The 23710-nt window shown below is 42.9% G+C and overlaps 1 protein-coding gene across 2 annotated transcripts in view; it reads right to left on the bottom strand.

The window, feature by feature from the left end:
* LOC112119852 (heat shock factor 2-binding protein) overlaps window positions 1–23710 on the bottom strand; it is a 45921-nt gene that overhangs the window by 5017 nt on the left and 17194 nt on the right. For both annotated transcript variants that reach the window (XM_026651739.1, XM_026651746.1), the window contains exons 4-7: window positions 23023–23172; window positions 20723–20861; window positions 15702–15819; window positions 5204–5307 (exon numbers count right to left, since the gene is read on the bottom strand). In XM_026651739.1, coding sequence (XP_026507524.1) covers window positions 5204–5307; window positions 15702–15819; window positions 20723–20861; window positions 23023–23172 — 511 coding nt within the window. The remainder of the gene's footprint in view (window positions 1–5203; window positions 5308–15701; window positions 15820–20722; window positions 20862–23022; window positions 23173–23710) is intronic.

The raw sequence follows: 23710 nt of genomic DNA, 5'->3' as shown, positions 1-23710 counted from the left end.
CACAAATGGATACATGTTAAAACACACACATATACACCTTATCATGACTGTATATGGTTTTGGAAATCTGCTTGTTAGGGATATTTATATTTTTGTAATTTTCTTCTTGGATTTTAAAATATACTCAAACAGCCCTTTTTTTGGTCTCCCCAGTTTCATTAAGGATTTCTCTTTTAAAAGAAAATAAATTCTAGTAGAGAACAGGCAAAAGGAAAGTAAGTATGGCAGGGATCTTCATTACTCAGCATTATCTTTATTTCAATAGCTTCCAGAATTAGTCATTTCTATACTAGTTGAGTAATTTTATTTACATGAAGCCAAGAAAAGTCTTAGCTGTAATCATATCACTTCATCACATCCTCTCAACAACAGGCGCACACATTTCTTAGCTAACATATTCAAGTCTAATCATTAAGGGGAAAAAATGTAGCTGTTTGTCTTGGTCTTGAACAGCATGTGTAATATAAGCCTACCACAGTTATAACATACTGATGCAATTTTAGCAAGGAACTGTGCTGACGTTTTGTTAACTGCTAATAAGGTACTGTCTGATGTCACTGGCACTCAGTCACTGATAAAAACAGCTGATAAAGCAGGCAGATTTTACAGTCACATCTGTCATTAGGAGTGTGCTCTCAGATGAACTATTCCCTACAGCAGAGTTTAAGTAACTGCATTACATCAGTGAGAAACCGCCTATCTACAATTGGCTCTGTGAGTGGTGTGAATCCAATGTACATGTGCCTGTAACATTTCCTGGCCAACCTGGATGCAGTATTTATTGTTGGCAAATGATCTGCAATAGAGTTTAAGGTTCTGCCTATGCCAGGACAATATTTCAAAAGTTTCACATCTTGGCTAACACTACTTCAGCACCACCAGAGTTAGCAATCCTGGGAGATCTAGTGTGGAGGGGCCACCAGCTGCTGCCCCCATTTTAAGCACTATCTCACTACCCATGATCACACTAGGTCAAGCTAATGGTGAGGCAAGCTGATGGCCCACCCATACAAAGGCTCCTTATATTGCTAACGCCTGTAGACCTGAACCAGTGTCGGCAGTAGCAGAGAGATTTTGAAAAATTACCCTACTGTTGATAGGGCCAAAGAGATAAGAAGAAACATAATAAACAAAGTATCTGCAGTGGGGAAAATGCTAACACAGAAAGCATTTACAAAGAATGAGCTATGCTGCAACAAGTCCTAATATTGAAAGTTTGCTTTTTCTATGTAACATACCCTTTTATACTCTCTTTTTTTAACTCCAGTTCCTGTATAATTGATGTCAGTTCAATCTTCCCTTTTGTCAGGGGACTGTTCTCATTGCTATCTGAGGAGATCAGCCAGTCAGCAATCCTATCTGTTAGGACCAAAACTAGTTTCCACGTGTAAATCCATTAAAGCCAATAGTGCTACTTTAGATTCACATCAGAGCTGAGAATGTGTCCCATCTCCTCCACAACATACCTGATTATTCACTGGACATGGAAGTGAGAGTCCAGAGGTCTTTCACATGGCAAAGTGATGCACTGTACATGTACCTCTTAACTAGACAGCTGTTTAAGTAAAATCTTAAGCACAGTACCTAGCACACACTGAGACTTCGATCATGGCCGGGAACTCTGCGCACTATCACAATACAACTAACAGAACAATGAAGAAATAGCAAATTATTTCTTATACTGATGGTCCACTGAAGCACTAAAATATATTTATCAGATTATTTATAAGAAATCTTAAAGGGTTCTAAACTTAAAGACAAATATAAATTCACTGTGCTACTCATGAGAGGCTTGATTTGGAGGAATTTGTTTTTAAGCATGAGGATGAAGACTTAGTCATTAAATGAGTGCTGCGATGAATGCAGTCCTGAAGTGGCTAAGGGCACTCTTCTGAAAACTGATTTCAAAGTCTGAAGAATTTGAATTGTTTGAGAGTTGGCTACTGTGAGAATTAGAGAATCTAAGAATTAGAGGATCTGATTAATAAGACATTGAGCTAATAGAAAACCAAGATGACTTCTAAAAGAGGTGCTACCATGAGAAGGACCTGGATCTTCAAAAAATTCTGAGACACACAGATGATCCAAACAGAAAAGCTATATATTGGAAAAGTTTAGGATCAAGTCATGAAAAGCAAATATTGAAGATGGCAGGGAGTATTAGGAATATGAAGGTATCTTTCGTTGAGATCTATAGAGTAGAGATAGTCATTTGCAGAAACTTCTTGGATCAACAATAAGAGTTTTCAAATGGAACTGTGATCGCTTCAGGAGAAAATTGAGAGAAGAGAGATCTAAGAACACTCAAGAGCTTCCTGCCCTCTTTTGTTTTATGAAATACCTGAGTAATTTCCCTAGAGCTGAGGGGAATATGGCACAGCGATAATCCCTCCAAATTCTGTAACACCTCTGAGTCCAAATTCAACAGCACCAATCTTTTGGCTGTGTTCAAAAAAAGAAAAGTGGCCATAAAGAGATAAGAATGAAGGGGAATATCAGAGTGTGATGGGGCACAGTTGCCCCTCATTAGTATGTAAGGGGGTTTAAAGCAACCCTGGGGAGGCTGTGCAGGAGGCAGCCAATAAGGAAAAGGCTTGTAGTGCCAGCCAGTTAGGGGAAGGTTTATTGGAGGAGCCAATCAGGGCCAGGCTGGCCCATATAAGAAGGGGCTGCTGAGCAGAGGAGGTGGCAGTCACTCCCTGAAGGGTGAGGGAGAAGGACCACGGACAGAGTAGTGCTGGGTGGGGTCAGCAGAATATGAGAAAGCTCCAGGCTGACGGCTGCCAAACTAAGGCCCTGATACAAGGGCAGAGGAGGTACTAGGGCTGTGGGCCAGGGAAGGAGATGGTGGAGTTGGAGGAGGGGCAGTACATGGCTGTTGGCTATAGGGTATCTGGGTTGGGGCCCGGAGGAGGGAACCGGCCTGGACTCCCCTCCCTTTTGCCACCACTGGCCACTGAGGAAAGTGACCCGTGCACGGACTGCAGTCTGCCACGGAGACAAGTTGCTAGAACCTGGACTGCAGATTGCCACCGAGGCAAGTGGTTGGACTGAGGACTGTTGGTCCCCTGGAAGGGGGGAAAGAACTGAGTGAGGCACAGCCGGAGGACTGTGTCCAGAAGAGGATGCGAGTCCTGCATGAGGAAACAGGAATGACAACAGGCAAGACACCATCTGAGGAGGGCGCACTGGCAACCACCAGCTAATTCCCAGGACAGCCAGCAGGAGGTGCCGCAGTGGTGACTTGAGCCCCGTCACACAGAGAATAGCCCAATGAATTCCCTGTATGCTCCTTTTCTGGTAATTGTTTTAGCCCAGGAGAAGTGGCAAATCTGAGTCTACTCCCAAACTGTAACATTTGGGCCAACTTCTCCTTGATGCTTAATGTGGTGATTAACAGAGAAAGGTGTTCTTGGTCTAGCACTTTGTAAGAGAGAAGATGAGACGTTCGTGTTGTATTCGGAGGAATGAAGCACTAAGAAATCAGAAGAGTCTCAACAGGCTTTGTATCAGAAAGGAAATGTATGTTGCTGAGAAAGATGGCGCTTCTTTATATTTGCAGATAATATAATAGCATTATCCAGGACAACACCACAGAGACACTGGCCTTTGAAAAGCGCTCATATCACACAGGTGAAAAGGTGAAGAAAGCCCTGAGCGCAGAAAAAGCTGGCTGGACCTCCTGCTGAGGAAGATGATGGGAGTGAGGGTAGATCCTGGGCTCATCCTCTGTTCAGTACTGTTGGTCTAGTTGCACAAACTACTCCACCACCTCTGTCAACTGGAAGCAGGCCTTCCCAGCACTCAGGAATCTGAACTGGCAGATGCACACTGCCTGGGAATCCTTGTCCTTTCTCAGAATGTAAGAATTTCAGCTTCAGAAAGTAAAGGTATTATATAAGCCTGTCTTTTTTCCTCACTCCAGACACAGATGAGCAACACCTTTAGAATGCACAACAGCCTTTCAACCTCTTTTCCCATCAACAATTGCAAATTAAATACTATCAATTGTGTATCATACTTTGTCTGCTTATGTGACCGTAGGCACTTTAATTAAAAAATAAAATCACATCAACTATCTAGCTCCAAGCAAAATTAACTTATTCTATCAAGGTCTTTTGAATGGGACATTTGGGAACTTCAGTCACCTTATTTTTGTTAGAATAATGACCTAAATATTAGTTTGTCATAAAGAAGAAAATGTGGAGCAATGCGTGTAAGGTTTCTTTGTACTGTAGGGCAAAAGACCATATACTCAGGTTCCTCCACTGAGCGATTCATCTCCCCCAACTATGTATAAATCTATAAAATGAGTATGATATTTTATAGGGGTGTTGTGAGGTTTAATTAACTGTCTTCCTTTGAAGAAAGTTATTTGATAATGAGCCTGAGTACATAATTTGTACATAAAAATGTATGTGAGAGCCATGTAGCATATAGGAAATCCCTAAGTTTATTGAAATACCATAGATCAAACAACTCCAAGCATCAGTTTGATCCTTGCATCAGCAGGTGCAACTCCCATTAACTTCTATTATTATTATTTGTACTACAATAGCCCTGCTGCACTAGGCACTGTACAAACACAGAGACAAACCCAGTGCTGAAGAGCTTAGTTTAAACAGAAAAGACATGTGAGAAGAGAAACCAACACAGAGGAGAATTTACTTACATGAGGTCACACAAGTGGCAGAGCTGGGGATATAACCTATATCTCCTGACTTTCAATCCAATGCCCCATCCACTAGACCATGCTGGATCTTATCAATGGGAGCTGGACTCACACCAGGGATGCATTTAGTTGCAAAGGTTAATTTGTTTCAAGATCAAAGACTAAGCCTGATCTTACTGTACATACTTTTCAGCAGTTACATTTTTATAGTGTCTCATAGATCAGAGATATTATTTTAAAGTCCATAGATGCAAGTACAGGTGGCTGTCTTCCATTTGCTTTATCAGATTCCTCCCCTCCCCCCATTGGGATACTGCCATCAATAACTCTTACATGAATTGAATGTTATACACTAGAATCATTGATAGAAATACTTATATTCATCCCTTCAGTTATTTCCCTCTCTTTGGGCCTTTATTATCTCATAAATAGAACAAAGTCACAGATCTGAATTTCTACTCAGCTATTATCTGTATCTATTCACAGCTATTATCAAAAAGTCCACAATTTGAACTGTTGTAACAATCTTACCGTTCAATAGCCACCAAAGTAATGGAATAAAACCTGGACTTTCACTAATGTACTTCAAGCCTTTCAAGTTGATGCTCACATTGTACAGTGACATCAGCATTAGCCTAAAATAAAATTAAAAAGGTGATTAAATTGCATCTTAAACTGCATCATTACAATAACTGCATCCAATACTTACGATGAGCATCTACAGATGGCTAGATCCTGATGCATATTTCAAACTCAATATATAAGATACAAGATATGTACTTATGTCCTGTTATATACATACAGCTACATGAATGCAACAATATGAGAGATTTTATTTAAATTAATAAATCAAAATATATTAATCATGTAAAAGTCAGCCAATTTGACAGCATTTAAATTCCTCTGAACTGAATGGGACTAGTCACATGAGTAGGGCAAGCAGAATTTGGCCTTACATGATCACTCACCATATGCAACAGAATCCTCTTAACTGGGACTCCCCAGAAGGCGGCCTATCATCCTGATTAAGCCGCTTGTCTCAACAAATGAAAGGGCCACTTAAAAAAAAATAAAAGGCTGCAAAGATTTTATAACAATTACTATACTGAATCAAAAGAACTAAATGAAATTTGCTGCATTTCATTCATTCTTCTTTTGATCTTTGACAACTTCTGTATTAAAAAAAAGAGAGCAGCTTGGAATTTCACAACTTTAATACCTAGCTATGCATCTCTTAATCATCCAACACTGGCCACTCGTGTCCCTGTCAAACAAAGTTTATGCTAATTCTATACCAATTAAAGCAGCAGTCAATCATTCTCCTTATTAGGATAAATCTGTTCTCTGGAAGACATCCTGACAAAGGAGAGGTCCCGAATCTAAGAGGTGCTGAGCATCCTGACTTCAGTGGGAGCTGAGGTCACTCAACACTTTAAAGGATCAGGCTATAGGTAAAGCACACTCTAAAAGAAAATCCGACAGAGAGGTTATTAAGAGAGAAAAGGTGAGACTCCATTGTAGTATATTGCAGATGATGTATTCCTTACGCCATCCGATCTTAAATCGAACTTCGCACCCCTTGATAATCTGTACGTTATTCCCTGATAACCTGAAACTTCTACGCTTAAACTCTGTACCGTTCACTTTTTTTTAAAACATCATCTTAATAAAATTTTTACTCTTTGCCAAACAATGTGTCTTAATAGCCAGTGGGACCAGGAAATTATCCCAAGCAGACACAATGCCTCCTGGAGTGCCATCCTTAAAGAAGGCACAGTGGTATCCTCTGCCACCATACTGATCCAACTCCACTGGCTGTTGTGGACAGGGTTGGGGCCACACCCATCTTTTTTTCATCTCACACTAAGTCTAGTGCTAGCAACAGCACTGGACTCTAATAGTCTTTGTGCTGAAGGGACTCGTAAGGACTGTGTGACTGGCGTCTGTGCAGAAGGTAAGGGGGTATTATGGGAGAAGACACACTTCTTGTTGCCCTGCTCACCCTTGCTTAGGCATGAAGAAGCCAGGCAAAATTCAGGCCCAACATATATAAGCCACTAAGAGTAACTGTTGCAGCCACAGAAAAGCAACAAGCCTTGAGTGTGCTGTATTCTCAGCTGACTGCCAATCCACATGTCAAGAGTGAAGGGGACGATTCCGGCCCCAGTTCTGGCAACATATAGGACTTGCAAGAGGTTGGAGAAGTCCCCTGAAATAGGAGCAGCATAGGACTTATGCAGCCTCCCTCATCAGCCCTAGCACCAGAGCAGAAATGGAGGGAGGGGACATACCCACAGCGCAGAGTACTCCAAGGGATTCTGGACTGCTGCAGGGCTGCTCTAATTTATACCAGGGGCCCTGGCAGCAGCCCAGAACCCAGAGGATGAAACGGTGATGTAAAGCCACCACTGCCCCTGGGCTGCACCTCCCGGAAAGTACAGCACAGAATCTGTCCCTGGCATATGGAAACGACTTAAGCCATCCTTCTTCAAGCATCTACCCAGGGCCCCTGCAAGTACAACTTAACACGACCCCCATAATGTGACAGGATGGGAACTCATCCGTTCCTGTATAGGGGAACTGAGAAGGATGCCACTGTTCTGCCACCCTCTGAAATGTGTTTAGGAGTCCTTCACCAGTTCAGAGAGGATCATTCCTGACAGTGCCAGCCTAGTTCAGTACTTGCACCCACCAGCCATACAGTACTGTCCCTGTCAATGTCTCCATGTGCTCCCCCAAACACCTTCGCATTCACACAGGGCCAGACAATTTGGTCCTTAAACTGTGGCTATACTGTGAAAAATGTATTTTTGACTCTTAAATTTCATCATGGATCTATTGTGCCTTATGGATTCCACATCAAATTTGCTCAGTCTACAGGCAAAAAGATTTTTTTTTTTAATTGCCAGCCCTGCAAATTCAATCTGCATCTGAGTCAAAATGCACTCTTGCCTTTGCACACATCACCAGCAGTCACAAAGATGATGTAAACCAAATGATGCTCTCAGTTATACCTGCATAACTTCACTGCCTCCAAATACCTTAACACCTGTGCAACCCCACAAGCCTTCAGTGGGTTTTCATAGGATGTAACTGAAGGCTTCTGTTGGCCTTTTTATTTTTGGTGTTGATGTCTGAAAAGGAAAGAACCCAGCTTAGCTTTCAGATCACAGGTTGAGTCTCTGGGACTAGCAGTTAGAAAAAACATCTTTTATTTATATATCAGAAAATTTGACATGGCATCACACACACATTTTTAAAGTCAAATTACATTTAATGTTTATGCAGCAGAATGAAAATGCAAACATTTACAACAGAAAAGGTTAATATCTTTGGACATGGTCTTTCAATCTGTTCCTCAATGAAAATGTCAAACAGATTAAAAATGATGTAAAAGGACACTGCTAGTTTGTATTTTTCTTTCGCTTGTTTGTTTTGTGTGGAGCAGAGGGACTGGCTGTGGTGAGCTAAAAATGTTGGAATGTTGTGGGGAGAAGAAGAAGAAGAAAGTTTCTGAGTTTTAAACCCATTTTGCTAGCCACTCAGAAGATCTAAGCCCAAATTAATAATGTATTATTAACACCACCATAATGTGGAAAAACTCTTTATGCCACTTTCAGCTCTACTGCTCCTTATATTCTCTCTACATAAACACACTGTTTTTCCTTTGCTCTTCTCCCTATTATTACCGTATATACTTGTTCATAAGCCAAATATTTTTGGTAAAAAATTGACGCATCAAAAAGCGGGGGTCGGCTTATAAACATGTCTACACCAAAATTTAATGATTTTAAACTCTATGGCAGGGATCGGCAACCTTTGGCACGCGGCTCACCAGGGTAAGCACTCTGGCGGGGCGGTTTGTTTACCTGCCGCGTCCGCAGGTTCGGCCAATCGCGGCTCCCATTGGCCGCGGTTCGCCGCTCCAGGCCAATGGGGGCTGCAGGAAGCGGTGGCCAGCACATCCCTTGGCCCGCGCCGCTTCCCACATTGGCCTGGAGCGGCAAACCACGGCCAGTGGGAGCCGTGATCGGCCAAACCTCTGGATACGGCAGGTAAACAAACCGGCCCGGCCCGCCAGAGTGCTTACTCTGGCGAGCCGCGTGCCAAAGGTTGCCGATCCCTGCTCTATGGAATCATTAATTGAATATCTAATACACTGTCGTTTTGTTTACCTGGAGCATCTGCAGGCATGGAGCCCCTCAGCTCCCTGTGGCCACAGTTCACCGTTCCCATTGGGAGCTGAGAGGCTCCATGCCTGCAGACGCTCCAGGTAAACAAAATGTCCCGACCCTCCAGCGGCTTACCCTGACAGACTGGGAGCCAAAGTTTTCCAACTGAAATATAGGGTCGGCTTATGAAAGGGTCATACAGTTTTTGCTATTTTCCTTATCCATCTTGGGGGGTCGGCTTATAAACGAACGGGCTAATGAATGAGTATATACGATATATTCCTCTCACTCTTATTTTTGTTATTTCCCCCCATCCTCCAAGTAACAAAAATTGGAAATGCATAACTTAGTCACCACATCTCTGAAGTAGCTACACTTATTTATAAAGTAATTAGTTGAAAAAAAACCCAAAATGTTTCAAACCAGTATTTCCTTTGGTCAGTAGAAAAGATGTCATTTGATTTCGGAATCTGGACTCACACTTGTTTCTACAGCTTTTACTTGTACTGGTTTCTTAAAAATAAATTGTGTGACAACCTGTGCAGGCCTCACAAGTTTGACTATCAAACTCTCTAACCCAAGAGCCAGGTTTCAAGGCACGAGTGGGAACAGAATGTTTTTTGTCACTTAAAACAGGTTTGTGATGACTCTTTGGTTTGAATCCAAATCATACATGAATCCAGCCACCTTGATCAGCAAACAAGCATAAATATCTGTCACAACACCAAATATTAGGAAGTAGTCTTCATCGAATGAAGAATATAAATAGGATCAAAGATGATCATTGCATTATGTAAGATACTGTAAAATTTATTGTAGCACTGCTGTAAAATTAATTTGTGCAGTGCCTCTTCTAGGCTGTATGCTAACCCAGTTTGATGGACTTTATATACTGATATTCTACAAACTAGATGTCCCCTGTTGAGTCTTTGGTTTGGTTTGTCTGTAGGATTGACTTGCACATGTTTTCAAATGGCTGTTGCGAGGTAGCTGGAGATTACACCACTATGAGAAACTGTTTGGCAATCAGCTTTAGTTGTCTTTACAATAAAGAACTTATTTTTTAAACTCATTTACAAAAGGAAGCCCTTGAAACACTGAATGATGACAATATTGCCAAGTGTTCAAAAATCAAGAGCCAGCCCCCAAAGCTCATAATTTTGGCTTAACAATCAAAAGATTTGTAGAAGTCTGGGCTCTTTTTATTTGCCTTATGGATTTTGAGTCTTTAGAGCAGGGGTTCTCAAACTGGGGGTCGTGACCCCTCAGGGGGTCATGAGGTTATTACACGGGGGGTTGTGAGCTGTCAGCCTTCACCCCAAACCCCACTTTGCTCCCAGCATTTATAATGGTGTTAAATTAAAAACACTTTTTAATATACTTATAAGGGAGGGTCGCACTCAGAGGCTTGCTGTGTGAAAGGGGTCACCAGTACAAAAGTTTGAGAACAACTGCTTCAGAGGTCACATTTTCAAGCTTTTCTCCGCAATCATGAGGGCTAGAAACTTGAATTTTAAAAAAATGAAAGTTGTGATTCTCACATAATCATATGACTTCAGAAATTGGGGCTTTCAGAAAAATACCAAATAATATGAAAGTTGGCTATCCTATTTTGAATGTTGACTTCCAAACCCTTTGCTTGGGAAACAGCATGATAGACATTAAGTAATGCTAAGGCACTCCGTAATAATATACATAAATAACAAATCATTAATAACATGGTCATTCAATATTTATGCTTTTTCACAGATCAACATTCAAATATCTACTAAAATAAAATACTGCATACATCAATCAAAGATTATTCACATCAACAGTATTGATCTTATTAATTTACTGTATCTTAATACTCACAATCACCATATTAAGGCTCCCAATCCCTATAGTATCCAAGCGCCATATACATATGTCTAAGATAAGCTGAATTTCATACCTGCCAGGTACAACTTGCTTCAATTAGTAATATTGCTCAGAAAATGGCAAAGAATGTTAATGTGTTTCATTTCTTCATTTACTGGAAAGTCTGACTTTTTCCCTTTTTGGATTGTGTATCATAGTATTTTCTTTACAATATTTCATAGCATCATAGATTCATTTGTCTCACAGGGCTTCTTTACAGACACCCCTTTACCAATGTTGATGATAGCAGCTTGTGAGTAATAAGGTGGCAGGAGGTCATTTACGCTTTGCTGGCCTAAGACAAATGCACATTTGGTACATATGTAAGCTATTTATTTAACTAACCAGGCATAGTATTTTAACAGATTATTTTTCATTTTGGATGGCGATACAGGGTGAGTCCTACATTTCTCTCACTTCTTTTCCCTACTTTAATACTCGAGCCTCCCTTAAATACCATTCATCCCAGCAACTCTACCTCTTCCCAAGGCAGTGATGGGCACATCTCCACATTGCCTATTATTCTGGTGCTTGATAGACCTTGCAGAGACACTGATGTGCCTGCAACACTGGCTGAGGGTAATCGGTATGCAGCCACCAGCCTTGTAACCACACCTAGTATATTTGTGAGGAATGGATGCTGTGAATATTATTTCCAATGGACATATTTCCTCTCCAGTAAAGTAAATAATGAATGAATCTGTGACGTGGTGTGTAAACCCCACACCAGCATGGAAGGAGTTAGGGAGCTGCTTGGGGCTGGAGTAGCCCCATCCTGCAGCACCTGCAAGTCATGCCAGGAATGGACAAGGAGCCTCAAAGGAGGAAGTTCCCCTCAATAGTGGACAGCACTGGATGAATGCAGGGTGCCATGCTTCCCAGCTCCCAGGAAGGCCTGATGTCTAGTGCAACCTCTGCCCTCACAAAAAGGAAACACAGATCTCCTGTGCTAAAAGGAGGAAGAGACTTATCCTATAGCTTTTGCTGGAGACCCAGAGGATTCTAAGGTGGACTATAACCCATCCAGGGCCTCTCTGAAGAAAGAGGTCAATATCCTGGTCAGAACTGCCTATATCTTTTCTTTTTTTCTTGGCTCCTTTCTTTGGCCTGGTCTACACTGGGGTGGGGGGAATCGATCTAAGATGACTGCTGCCACTCCCCTGTCGACTCTGCCTGCGCCTCTCATGCCGGTGGAGTATAGGAGTCAACAGGAGAGTGCTCGGGGGTCGATTTATCACGTCTAGACTAGATGTGATAAACTGACCCCCGCTGGATCAATCGCTGCCCACCGATCCGGTGGGTAGTACAGACATAGCCTTTAACTTCTTTTGCTGCCTTCGGATTGTTTGTTTCACCTGTGACTCTGAAAAGGGGAGAAACTGCCAGAAGGAGGGCTGAGAGCCCACCTCCACTAGACTGTCACTGAACATTCCTGCTAAAAGGACTGGATTTGTGTGACTGCTACTTTCCAAGTGGCATCCAAAGGAGGCATAGAGTAGTAAAAGAATCACTCAGTGAATGGAGGAGTACTGTGCTAGTGCCAAAACTTGTTGGCATGACATGTTTCTGCACTGATTTTCAAAAGGTCAATGTGATTTCAAAATTTAATGCATAGCCAAAGCCAACAGTGAATGAACTATTACAATGGCTGAGAGCTGCCAGATATATATCCACTTTAGAGCTCACAAAAGGGTACTGGAAAATACCTTTGCCAGAAACTGGGGGAAAAACAGCTTTTTCCACATCCTTTGGTCTATATCAGTGGTGCGCAACCTACGGCCCACCACTGGTCTATATCAAGTCCAAGAAATGTTTTTGGTCACTCTGAGGCAGCAGAAACTTTCCAGAAGCTAACGGACCGAATCTTGTTGCTGCATGGGCAATATGCAGTGTCCTACTTAGATGATATAGTTCTCTCCAGCCAGGACTGGGACAGTCGCTTAAGAACGGTCACAGCAGCGCTCCAGTTCCTCGCAGATGAAGTAAGGCCGGGAACCGCAATGTCATGTACTTAGGCTACACCAGGGGTCAGCAACCTATGGCACGCATGACAAAGACGGCACGTGAGCCGATTTTTAATGGTATGCTGCGGCCGCCGCTGGCCCTGCTCAGCTGAGCAGGACCAATGGCTGGGACCCCGGCAGGCAACAGCATGCCATTAAAAATCCTGCCCGGCCCAGCCTGCTCTTCTCCGCCACCCACCTACCGCTCTCTCTGGCGGGGGCAGGGGGCAGAAGCAAGCTTGGTCCTGCCGGCTGCTGCTGTAGGGCAGGCTCCGCCGGCAGCCAAGCTTCCCCCTCCCCAGCCTCTTCCCTCAGCGTGCTGCGTCGTGCCCTGCCTCCTCTCCCTCCCTGCCGCCGATGGCCCTTGCGAGGGAGGGGAGAAGAGGAGCCCCAGCGCCATCGCTGCTCAGACCGGGAAGGAGGCGGAGAAGAGGCAGGAGCAGGGCCTTGGGGAAGGGGGGTGGAATCAGGGCGTATCCCTCTAGCCCCCTGCCATGAGCCGCTCAGGGCAGGGGGCTGGGAGCACCCCCCCAATCCCAGCCCACCCCTCTGCCCTGACCCCTACACCCCCCCATGACCCCAGCCCTGACTCTGGCACCCCCCACACATACCCAGCCCCCCACACCCTATGCCCTGACTCCTGCACCCCCCTCACACGCCCCCAGCCCTGACTCCTGCACCCTCCTCATACATACCCTGCCCTGACTCCTGCACTCCCCAAACATACCCAGCCCCCCTACACCCCATGCCCTGACTCTTGCACCCCCCACAACCCCACCCTGAGCACCAAACGGGAGCTCCTGCACCCCCCCACATTCCCACTTGCACCCCTCGCACCAAATGGGAGCTGCCCAGGTAAGCGCTCCACACCCAAACCTCCTGCCCCAACCCTGAGCCCCCTCCCTCATTCTAGCTCCTGGCCAGACCCTGCACCCCAACCCCCAGCCTGCTCCTTCACCCCCAGCCCTGTGCTCAGTGCACCCTCACCCTCAGCTCAGTGCAGAGAGAGGAAGAGAATGGGCCAGAACCAGGGAGAAGGTAGGTACCCACTCTACATGGGCAGGGCCGGGACCCCAGACCGGCAGTGGGCTGAGAGGGGCCGGCAGCTGGGACCCTGGCTGGCAGGAGCCAGCAGCCAGAACCCCAGACCAGCAGCGGGCTGAGCCGCTCAGCTGGCTGCTGGTCTGGGGTCCCGGCCGCCGGCCCCGCTCAGCCCACTGCCGGTCTGGGGTTCTGGCTGCTGGCCCCGCTCAGCCCGCTGCCAGTCTGGGGTTCTGGCTGCTAGCCTCTTGCCAGCTGGGGTCCCGGCCGCCGGCCCCGCTCAGCCCACTGCCAACCTGGGGTTCTGGCTGCTAGCCCCTTGCCAGCCAGGGTTCCGGCCGCAGGCCCCGCTCAGCCCGCTGCCGGCCTAGGTGAACGGAAACCCAGACCGACAGCGGGCTGAGCAGGCCGGCAGCGTAAGATCAGCATTTTAATTTAATTTTAAATGAAACTTCTTAAACATTTTGAAAACCTTGTTTACTTTACATACAACAGTAGTTTAGTTATATAATATATAGATTTATAGAGAGAGACCTTCTAAAAAACATTAAAATGTATTACCGGCATGCGAAACCTTAAATTAAAGTGAATAAATGAAGACTCAGCACACCACTTCTGAAAGGTTGCCGACCCCTGGGCTACACCATGAGAGAAAGCCAACTACGACCCCTATTGAACAAGGTCCAAGCCTTGATAGATTGTCCTGTTCCCACGACAAAAAAACCCAACCAATTATGGCACTTGTGAGTTGCAGGCTGTTATCAACGTTTTGTGCTGGGATTCACCACTACCGTGGCCCTCCTCACAGATCTCGTAAAGGACAGATGCCCAGAAAGGGTCCAGTGGTTGAAAAGCCTGCGATAAAGCATTTAGGACACCAAAGGAGCATTTATGTAAGGAGCCAGTGCTTTTTAATCCACACTTTTCAAAAAGATTTATTCTGCAAATAAATGCCTCACATATAGGACTAAGGTTGATCCTTTTGCAAAAACATGAGGGGGAAGGACATCTGGTATTGTACAACAACCAAAAGTTGTTCCCCAGAGAGAAAATATTCTCCGTGATCAAGAAGGCGGCATTGGCAGCGAAATGGGCTGTGGATTCAGTGGATACTATCTGCTGGGAAACCCTTTTTTAAAAAAAATCATAGGCCACACTCCACTTAGGCGTCTGAACACCATGAAAGACACCAATCCAAGGATAATCCGCTACAACCCTATAGCTTCCAGGTACTCAACTGACCTGATAAGGCACATCAAAATGCTGACTTTTTTTCACAAGACAGCAATTCCAGCACAGGGGATGGCACCCTTGGCCCTGCCTTGAGAGGGAGGATACGTAAACCCTACCCCATTATGGAGGCGGTTAAGGCACTGCTTTGGGCTGGAGAAGCCTCATCACACCACACCTGCAAGTCATGCCAGCAATGGAGGAGTTTGAAAGGAGTAAGCTCCACTCAGTAGTGGGCAGCCCTGAAGGGGAGCAGACTGTTAAGTTTCCCAACTCCCAGGAAGAAGCCTGATAGCTAGCAGAATCTCGGTCCTCACAAAAAGGGAACACAGATCTCCTGTGCCAAAAGGAGGAAGGGACTGTATCCGATAACTTGTGCTGGAGACCTACAAGTTTTCCTTTTTATTTTTCCCTTTTGTAGCCTTTGGATTGTTTCACCTGTTACTCTGGAAAAGGGGAGATATAGCCAAAACGAGGGCTGAGAGCCCTCCACCGCTAGACTGTCACCAAATGCTCCTGCTAAAAGGACCGGATCTGTATGAATGCTACTTTCCAAGTAGCATCCAAAGTGGGCGCTCTGATGGGGGCAGATCCTTAACAGGATCATTAGGTAAAGAGCTGTAGTAATAATGGTCTACATTGTAAGATAACATGCTTCATTTTAAAAATATCTGGCCTTCATACACTTTCAGTTTGGTACAGAGTCCTGGCTTCATGTCTCCCAGAAGCTGCATCATTGTGTCCAACAACACCCGATTTGAATTCACCAGGAATTCACGGCCACATGCCAATGCAGCAACATCTACAACAGAACACAAAATAAAATAATAAAAATCACATTCCAAAAAACAGGAAAATTAGTTTGTATCTAATACAATCAAATATTAACTACCTGTAGGAACTGTGAAGACTGAGCTGTAACATCTATAAACCTTTCCCTAAATGTAGAGACAGAGTCAATACGGAATTGTATAATATGTTACTGAAGCAGTAAACAATACCTAGCAGTCAAAACACCTGTTTATAATTATACATTGTTCATTAAAATATGTATTCAGGGTGGCTCCGTAGCAAAATTTGTAATGCAATGAGTTATGAAACAGGTATGATTCAAAAAGCTCTGAACTGGCAGCATCTGTGGAAATAATGCAAAGTTGATCCTAATGGTCTCAGTTTTAAAGGAAGGAAGATGTAGATCAGTGGTGGGCAACCTGTGGCCCATCAGGGTAAGCTGATTGCGGGCCGCGAGACAATTTGCGGAGGCTCAACGTCCGCAGGCACAGCCCCCCGCAGCTCCCAGTGGACGCAGTTCGCCGTTCCCGGCCCATGGGAGCTGCGGGAAGAGGCAGCCAGCATGTCCCTGCGGCCTGCAGCTTCCTGCAGCTCCCATTGGCCGGGAACGGTGAACCGCGGCCACTGGGAGCTGCACGGGGCCATGCTGTGGACACTCAGCGTCCGCAAAATGTCTCACGGCCTGCAATCAGCTTACCCTGATGGGTCGCATGCAGCCCACGGGGCTGCGAGTTGCCCACTACTGATGTAGATTGTTTTATATTTATTCCCCCTACGTTCCCGGCTAGAGTACACATCTAAAGCAGCAACAGAGGTCAATTTGCAAGATCTTCCCTGCTCTTGTAGGAGTGCTTCCTTATGCAGTGGACAACACAATAGGCAAAAAATGCAGAAAGACTATTACTCTGCTACGGGTAAAGTTTTCTCTTGAATAAACTTCTTGTACTATAGGAAGCAAAACAAGTTCAAATGTTAAGCAGTGAGGAATGAAACAACATTACAGCAGCTTGCTTTTAAAAAAAATGAGCCTGACTCTCCTCAGGCTCCTAACTTGACTGAAACCTACAGAGTCATGGCAGGTGTAAAACTGGAGTAAGTGAGATGAGGATCAGGCCCATTGCAGTGTATTCTGACACACTGAACCCTTAAAGAGAAAATATATTGTAATCCTCACATTAACATGACAAAATTATGAGAATATATACATGTAGTCTTGCTATATTATCAATCACAAAATGGTTAAAAAAGGGAGAATATATATTCACCAACAGTAGAGCGGAAAGAAAGAGAAATAAGTGCAAAAACGCGACATTTTAGAAATTACAACCCTCGTCTGGAATGGATTTACTGTAACAAAATCTGGCAGGTGGTATTAGGCATCTTTTTTCCTATTTGCTCTTTTTACTGCTGGTTTTTTAACATTTGCAGGGTGCTTTTAAGTAATGACTGTGACACTGACAGACCACTTCAGCTTGATGCTGAGAGACCAGCTCAAATCAAAGCCATAGGCCAATTCACTTGTGGTTTGAATACCAAAGAAATTTTAATGTTATTGTCTTCACTTACCTATAATCTGTTGTTTACTATCGCATTACATTATGTATACCCTGTACTTAATTAACCCTAGATCAAAAGTTTATGTTAGTGAGAATTTAATTGATGTGTAAACTTCATGAAAACTAATGAAAGATTGTTTGGATTGCTGTAACTAAATGCATTGTGTATATCTCTGTAATTGGATTGCCCATCAAATGGGATTGAAGCCTTGGAAATATAAATGAAGAAGCATGCTAACTTCAAAGCATGGGTCATTGTGTTCGACAATGGGAAATCCACAGACCCAGTCTGCATTTAGTCAACCAAGGAAAAGCCCATTCTGTAATGGAAACATTTGCCAAATTGCTTTCCGGGGAAGACAGCTATAAGAATGGATCCAGGGAATGATCCTGAATATCTGAACTGTTTGGATTCTAACAGGGTTGAATACTGAGCAAGTAGACAGAGATCCCCAGAATTATTTGGATAAACCCTGAGAGCCTTAGGGAAAGCTAGCAGATTACTACATCTCTGCTACTGATTTGGATGTACAAACTTAGACTCACCAGTTAATGTGTTTTACCTGCTTTAACTTCTCAATAACTCATTTTTTTTTCTTAGCTAATAAACCTTTAATTAGATTACTTGAGAAATTGGCTGCCAGTGTTTTTGGTGCAAGATTGAGAGTATCCATTGACTAGGGAAAAGTGACCGTTCCTTTGGAATTGGGAGTACTAATGTGAGGTGATTTTTGGTTTTAATAACCTTTCATCACAATGTCTAGTTTGTCTGGGTAGCAAGATGTGCTGGAGAGCCTAAGGGGACTGTTTGTGACTCCATGGTAAGACTAATATAGTGATCCAGGAGTGCACATATGCTACTGGTGTGGTGAAATCTAATTATAGAATATACTACCAGTTTGGGGGGTCTGCCCTGTTTTCTGACAGTCTGACCTGAGATTGGCACTCTCAGTTGTGGGCTACTCTAGACAGTGTGACAATGATTTTGCAATCAACTGATGGTTTAGGTTGTTTGGAAGAGTAAATCATTGCTGGACTGGTTTACTGTTTCTGAAACTCCACATTGGTCTTGTTTTCTTTTTTTCTCTCCTGCTTAATAATTATTTTTACAAAAATCACCATAAAAGATTTTTTTCTTCTTTATTTGTTCTAAAGGAGAAAGCAGCATTAAAAATAATTAACAAACTTATTACATCATCCACTTCAAACCAATTTCGAGACAATTTTATATCTAAAATCTGGGGAAAACACTTGATACAAAAATCACAGATGCCCACTTGACATTTTTATACATGAAAAAAAATGACAAATGTCAAAGTATGAGTATCACTGTATGTGCTAATATTTTAAGAGATGGAGATGATGAGAGGGCAAAAGCATTTAAAATAGGTTCAGGGCCTGTACTAATGCTAATATGTTGGTTGGGTTCAAAGTCCTGCTCACCATTCTGTATCTTCAGGCGGCTAGCCCCAAATTTGTTAGACATTTCAGTAACAATAAATATCGCTCTCACATGAATACACTTCCGATGCTGAACCCAATGAACCCATTAAAGACAGAGAATACCACTTGAAGAAGTAACAACATACGTCATAGAAATGTATCTTAAAAGACACAGAAACAGAGGAATTCCCATACTAGCTCAGACTTACATACATCTAGTTCAGTATCCTGTCTCCAACAATGGCCTGCACCAGAAGAGTCAGAGAAAGGTGCAAGAAACCTACAGCAGGCAAATATGGAATCCCATGAAGATCTCACTCTAATCCCCAATGGATAAAAACTGGTTTAAACCCAGAAGCATAAAATATTGTCTCCCTTCAACAACTATTTTTTTGCAGTAACTATAACAAATCTGGATAATCTTTTCAGCTATATAAATATCCAGTCCCTCTTTCAATCTTACTAAATTGTTGGCCTCAACAGCAGCCAGGGGCAATGAGTTTCACAGTCTAATTACATGTTGAATTAAAAAGTATTTCCTTTAATCAGTTTTTAATTTGCTACCTTTCACTTTTATTAAATGCCCTCGTGTTCTTGTGTTGGGAGGCAAGGAGACCAGAATCTCCCAATTTAGAGCAGACCTAATCTAACCTAGAAGACCCAAATTGTAGGCCAATCTGGTTACACATGATGGAAATTCAGTTTTGTTTTTTCATTTTTTCATTATAATTAAGAATTTATATCCAAAAAACCTACCTTAAAAATGTTAAGGTTGCAAAACCAGGATTAAGGTTCAATCATTCATTACAGTGTATCCTTTACCATATTTCTCCTTAAACATTCTCCTTTCCAAATTAAATAGACATACCAGGTGAAATCTCAGCAGCACTGAAGTCACTGGCAATATTATTTTTATTTTTAACTCCCACCGAAGCCTTCCTCATTCCACAAACCTCTAAACATTGTCATTGTCAGTCTCTGGACCTTTATTTCTGTTATGCTTTTATAAATGAAGGGATCTGAGGCAGAATAAAATCACACCTTTAATTTGTTGAAGGAAATAATGTTTTCTATATTATTCTTAATAGTCTTTCATCTTACTCACATTTACTAGATATCTTAATGAACTAGTCACAGTGACACCTAGATCACCACCATCCCACTCTAAAAATAGGTTATTAAATTCAGAACCCACTACTGTGTATGAATAATTTATGTTGTTGTTCTTATTTGGAACATCTTGTACTTGCCAATGTTGAATTTCATCTGCCATCATTTTGGCCAGTTTTCCTAGTTTTATTAGGAATTTGTGTAGTTCTTCACAATCCTCTCTATGCTTCCATCTCAATAGTTTGGCCCTCTTTCACGATGTTGATTCCAGGGGCACACAGCTTTTAACATTTTTCCATGCCAAGAGCAAACAGTTAGTTCTTTGGCTTCCTATCTTTTACTTCTCACCCTAGGATATCAGGCTTCCTTAATAACCATTTGTGAGGAATATCAACCTTCTGGAAGTTGAGATAATTAGCTTATGTCTTCTACTAATATTATATTAGAAGTGAAAGCCTTGTCTAAACTTCTGATTTCAAAGCGTGATTATAGCGAGAGAGAATCTAAACTGCAGCTTTTTCTTTTCAACAGATCTGCTCCCAGGATGAATTCAGAATCATATTTACCAACTTACTTTAAGTTTTATGATGTTTTACTCTTCTTAGCATGGCAGAACCAACACAGCTAGAAGACAATGAAGCTTTCTAGAACTTGAAGAGAATAGTGATTCATAAATGATACCAACATTTTAAAAAAATCAGTCATTTAGTCAAACAGCTAGATATGCATCATCCTACATTTACTGCAATATATGCTCCTTACAGTACATGTGGAATATAGTCCTGACATACAAAACTGACTTACTTGTCACAATCCCTGCCAAAGCTAATACAAACTGATTTTCATCAGAATCCAGATCTTGGTGTTTGGTATCTTCACCTAATGACCTCACAAAGCTCTCCATAGTTTGTCCCGTGATTGTGAAAAACTTTACTGCTTTGCTCTGTAAGTGCGGAGGGAAAACATTCACTTTCACAGGTTGCACTAAGTAATACTGAAAGGAACATACAATAGGATACAAGTGTTGCCTCTACCCACTGTACATGTCATATTTCTTTACATGCTATAGTTTATTGTCTCTTGCAGAACTCCTCCTCCAGTGACTAGAACTCAGCTGCCAAATTCAGCAGTTACATAAATGGTAGAAGTTGTTAAATGCGGAGTGCAAACTGATCAGAAAACTGGCAAAGATGGTAAAGTAGTGCAACTTGAGCTCATCTAAGTGGCATTTAGTGTGATAGTAAAATGAGCAACTTAAATATGGCAGGGACAGAAGCAGCATTGCAGAAAAAGCAACTGATAACAGAGTGCAAGATAAAGCTGTGTAAGTTATACTCATTTTGCACATCCACTGAATGACAAATTAAGGTCAATTTATACCAAAAATGTATCTTATACGGTATGCTCCCAATTATCTGAATAGCATGGTGGACATGAATTTTGTTCAGTAAATCAGGAGTTTGGATAATCAAGAGGACAGGAGTGACACTGCAGGGAACCCTCTGCAAGGTGCTGGGGAGGAGGCTGTACTGGCTGGGCAGAGCAGACCAGGACTCTGCTCTGACCCACCAGGACTGCAGCATTCCCTGCACCTTGCATCTGCAGGGAATGGGTGTCACCAGCCCTAGGACAGTGCAGGGAGCCATCTGACGCTGTGCTGTCATGGCCCTGCTCACTCACTCCTGTGACAGCGGGGCTGCAAAGGGCTCCCTGCACTGCCCCAGGAGCCATTCACCAGCAGGGTTACCTCTCCCATGGCTGAAGGTTTCTGCTCTATTGTCCGAACCTTTCCATTAGCCAAATCCCAGGAAGCAAGGAAGGGATTTGGATCATGCAGAAGTTCAGATAATAGGGTTTGGGAAAATTGGGAGTATACCGTATTTCCATTTGTCACCCAGAGAATTCCAGAGCAGTTGCATCCATTTACACCTGGCATGATTTTAACCTTTTTTTTTCAAACGATTCCTGGGCATTGAGAAATAAGTAGCCAATTCATCCTCAGTATAATGACTTTAACGCAGTGCACTGACTGTACATTTGTATATTCCACATAAACTAACCAACATATCCTAGGTGCCTATTACTATCAATGTGCAAGAAGTGCAGATATTTTAAAATCATGATCCATGGAATATTCCTCAAAGGCCTGGTCCACACTAACCCCCCACTTCGAACTAAGGTACGCAAATTCAGCTACGTTAATAACGTAGCTGAATTCGAAGTACCTTAATTCGAACTTACCACGGGTCCAGACGCGGCAGGCAGGCTCCCCCGTCGATGCCGCGTACTCCTCTCGCCGAGCTGGAGTAGCGGCGTTGACGGCGAGCACTTCCGGGATCGATTTATCGCGTCTAGACAAGACGCGATAAATCGATCCCAGAAGATCGATTGCTTACGGCCAGACCAGGAAGTAAGTGTAGACCTGCCCTTAGGAAGTGACATAATTGATGTTTTGAATGAAATGTGTTAGTATGGCGAAGTAGTTCCAAACATGCACTTCCTTCACCAAAGTAACACGGGTTAGAATCTTAGTCGATCATAGTACTCTATCACTCTTCTCCATTTTAAATTGGTTTTAAAACAATCACTTTTAATTTTGTGGGCTAGAACAGAGGAAGAAACATCCCATTGTTCTTTGTGTTTCATGGCCTGAGAGGTAGACTGCGCATTTTCTGATGAGCACTGCAGCGTGGAGGACTGGTTGGTAGGTACGAACATTGGTGAATGAGTGGGCAAGGGAATTGCTGAAGTAATGTGAGGGATTTTTTTCCCCTGGTGGTGGGTTTGCAAAATTATTTACACTGTGATGGCAGTAATCTGCATTTTCAGTCTGATAGCTGGTGAAAGAAGAAAATGTCCCTCTTATCTGTGTCTTTTAACATCAAATATTAAATTACTGTTTGTTCCCTGCTTGCTCTACATTAAACCATTTATAGACTATAAAAATTGGATAGACCAAAAAGAATAAACAATTCAGAGAATTATTTTGCTATATGTTCAATTACTGAAATACACCTATGTGTTAAGATACGTTATCTACAGAACGTTATCTACCTAGAATACCTAAGCATTCCCACTAAAATGTATACATCTGTAGTACTCACCCCTCCTAGAATGTTTTTAACTGCTTCCTCATTGCTAGAGACACCCCATAACAAAGTACAGACTGCAGCTCCCATTTCTGTACAATATTCTGCCTGCTGCAGTAGTTGTTGTCTTGCCTCATTCAGCTGCTGTCGAAGGGCTAGTTTCTCCTAAAATTAATTTAAGTAAATTTTGGGAGATTAATACTGAAGGGCATTTCATTTGGTTTCAAAGCATCCCAACTACGTTTCTACCACTAAGCCAGAGAAAGGGAGACAATATTACGGCCATATATAAAATGCGGCAATTCACAGTACTTCCACAGAGCTAAATTCTCTCTCCAGAGCAGTCTGAATAACCATGCTGTGTGCTGGGGAAGTCAACAGGAGCTAGGAGTCTGTCACCTGCAACTTATGGAGCAGTGCTAGAGTTAAACAATGACAGCTACAATACCCTCAGTGGTTCAAGTTAAAGTAGAATCAGCTTCTACTACACAAAGAATTGCATCTCTCACTGAGAGACAAGAGATTTTAGCAAGACAGGTGAGTCTTGGGGTAGCAGTCCTGTGAAAAACTGCTAAGTATCTCAGCCATGTGAGATAAAGTTGCTTGTGAGCTAGAATAGATGCCCCAGAAAAAAATAGAGGCCTATCTAAGAGAAGCTAGAGGCTATACTTCCCTGACATGCAGTGGCAGAATGAGACAGGAT

Source organism: Terrapene carolina, unplaced genomic scaffold, assembly GCF_002925995.2.
Source record: "Terrapene carolina triunguis isolate 2854851 unplaced genomic scaffold, T_m_triunguis-2.0 Scaffold31, whole genome shotgun sequence".
NCBI classification, from domain to species: Eukaryota; Metazoa; Chordata; order Testudines; family Emydidae; genus Terrapene; species Terrapene triunguis.
This window is presented reverse-complemented; position numbering and strand designations above follow the sequence as displayed.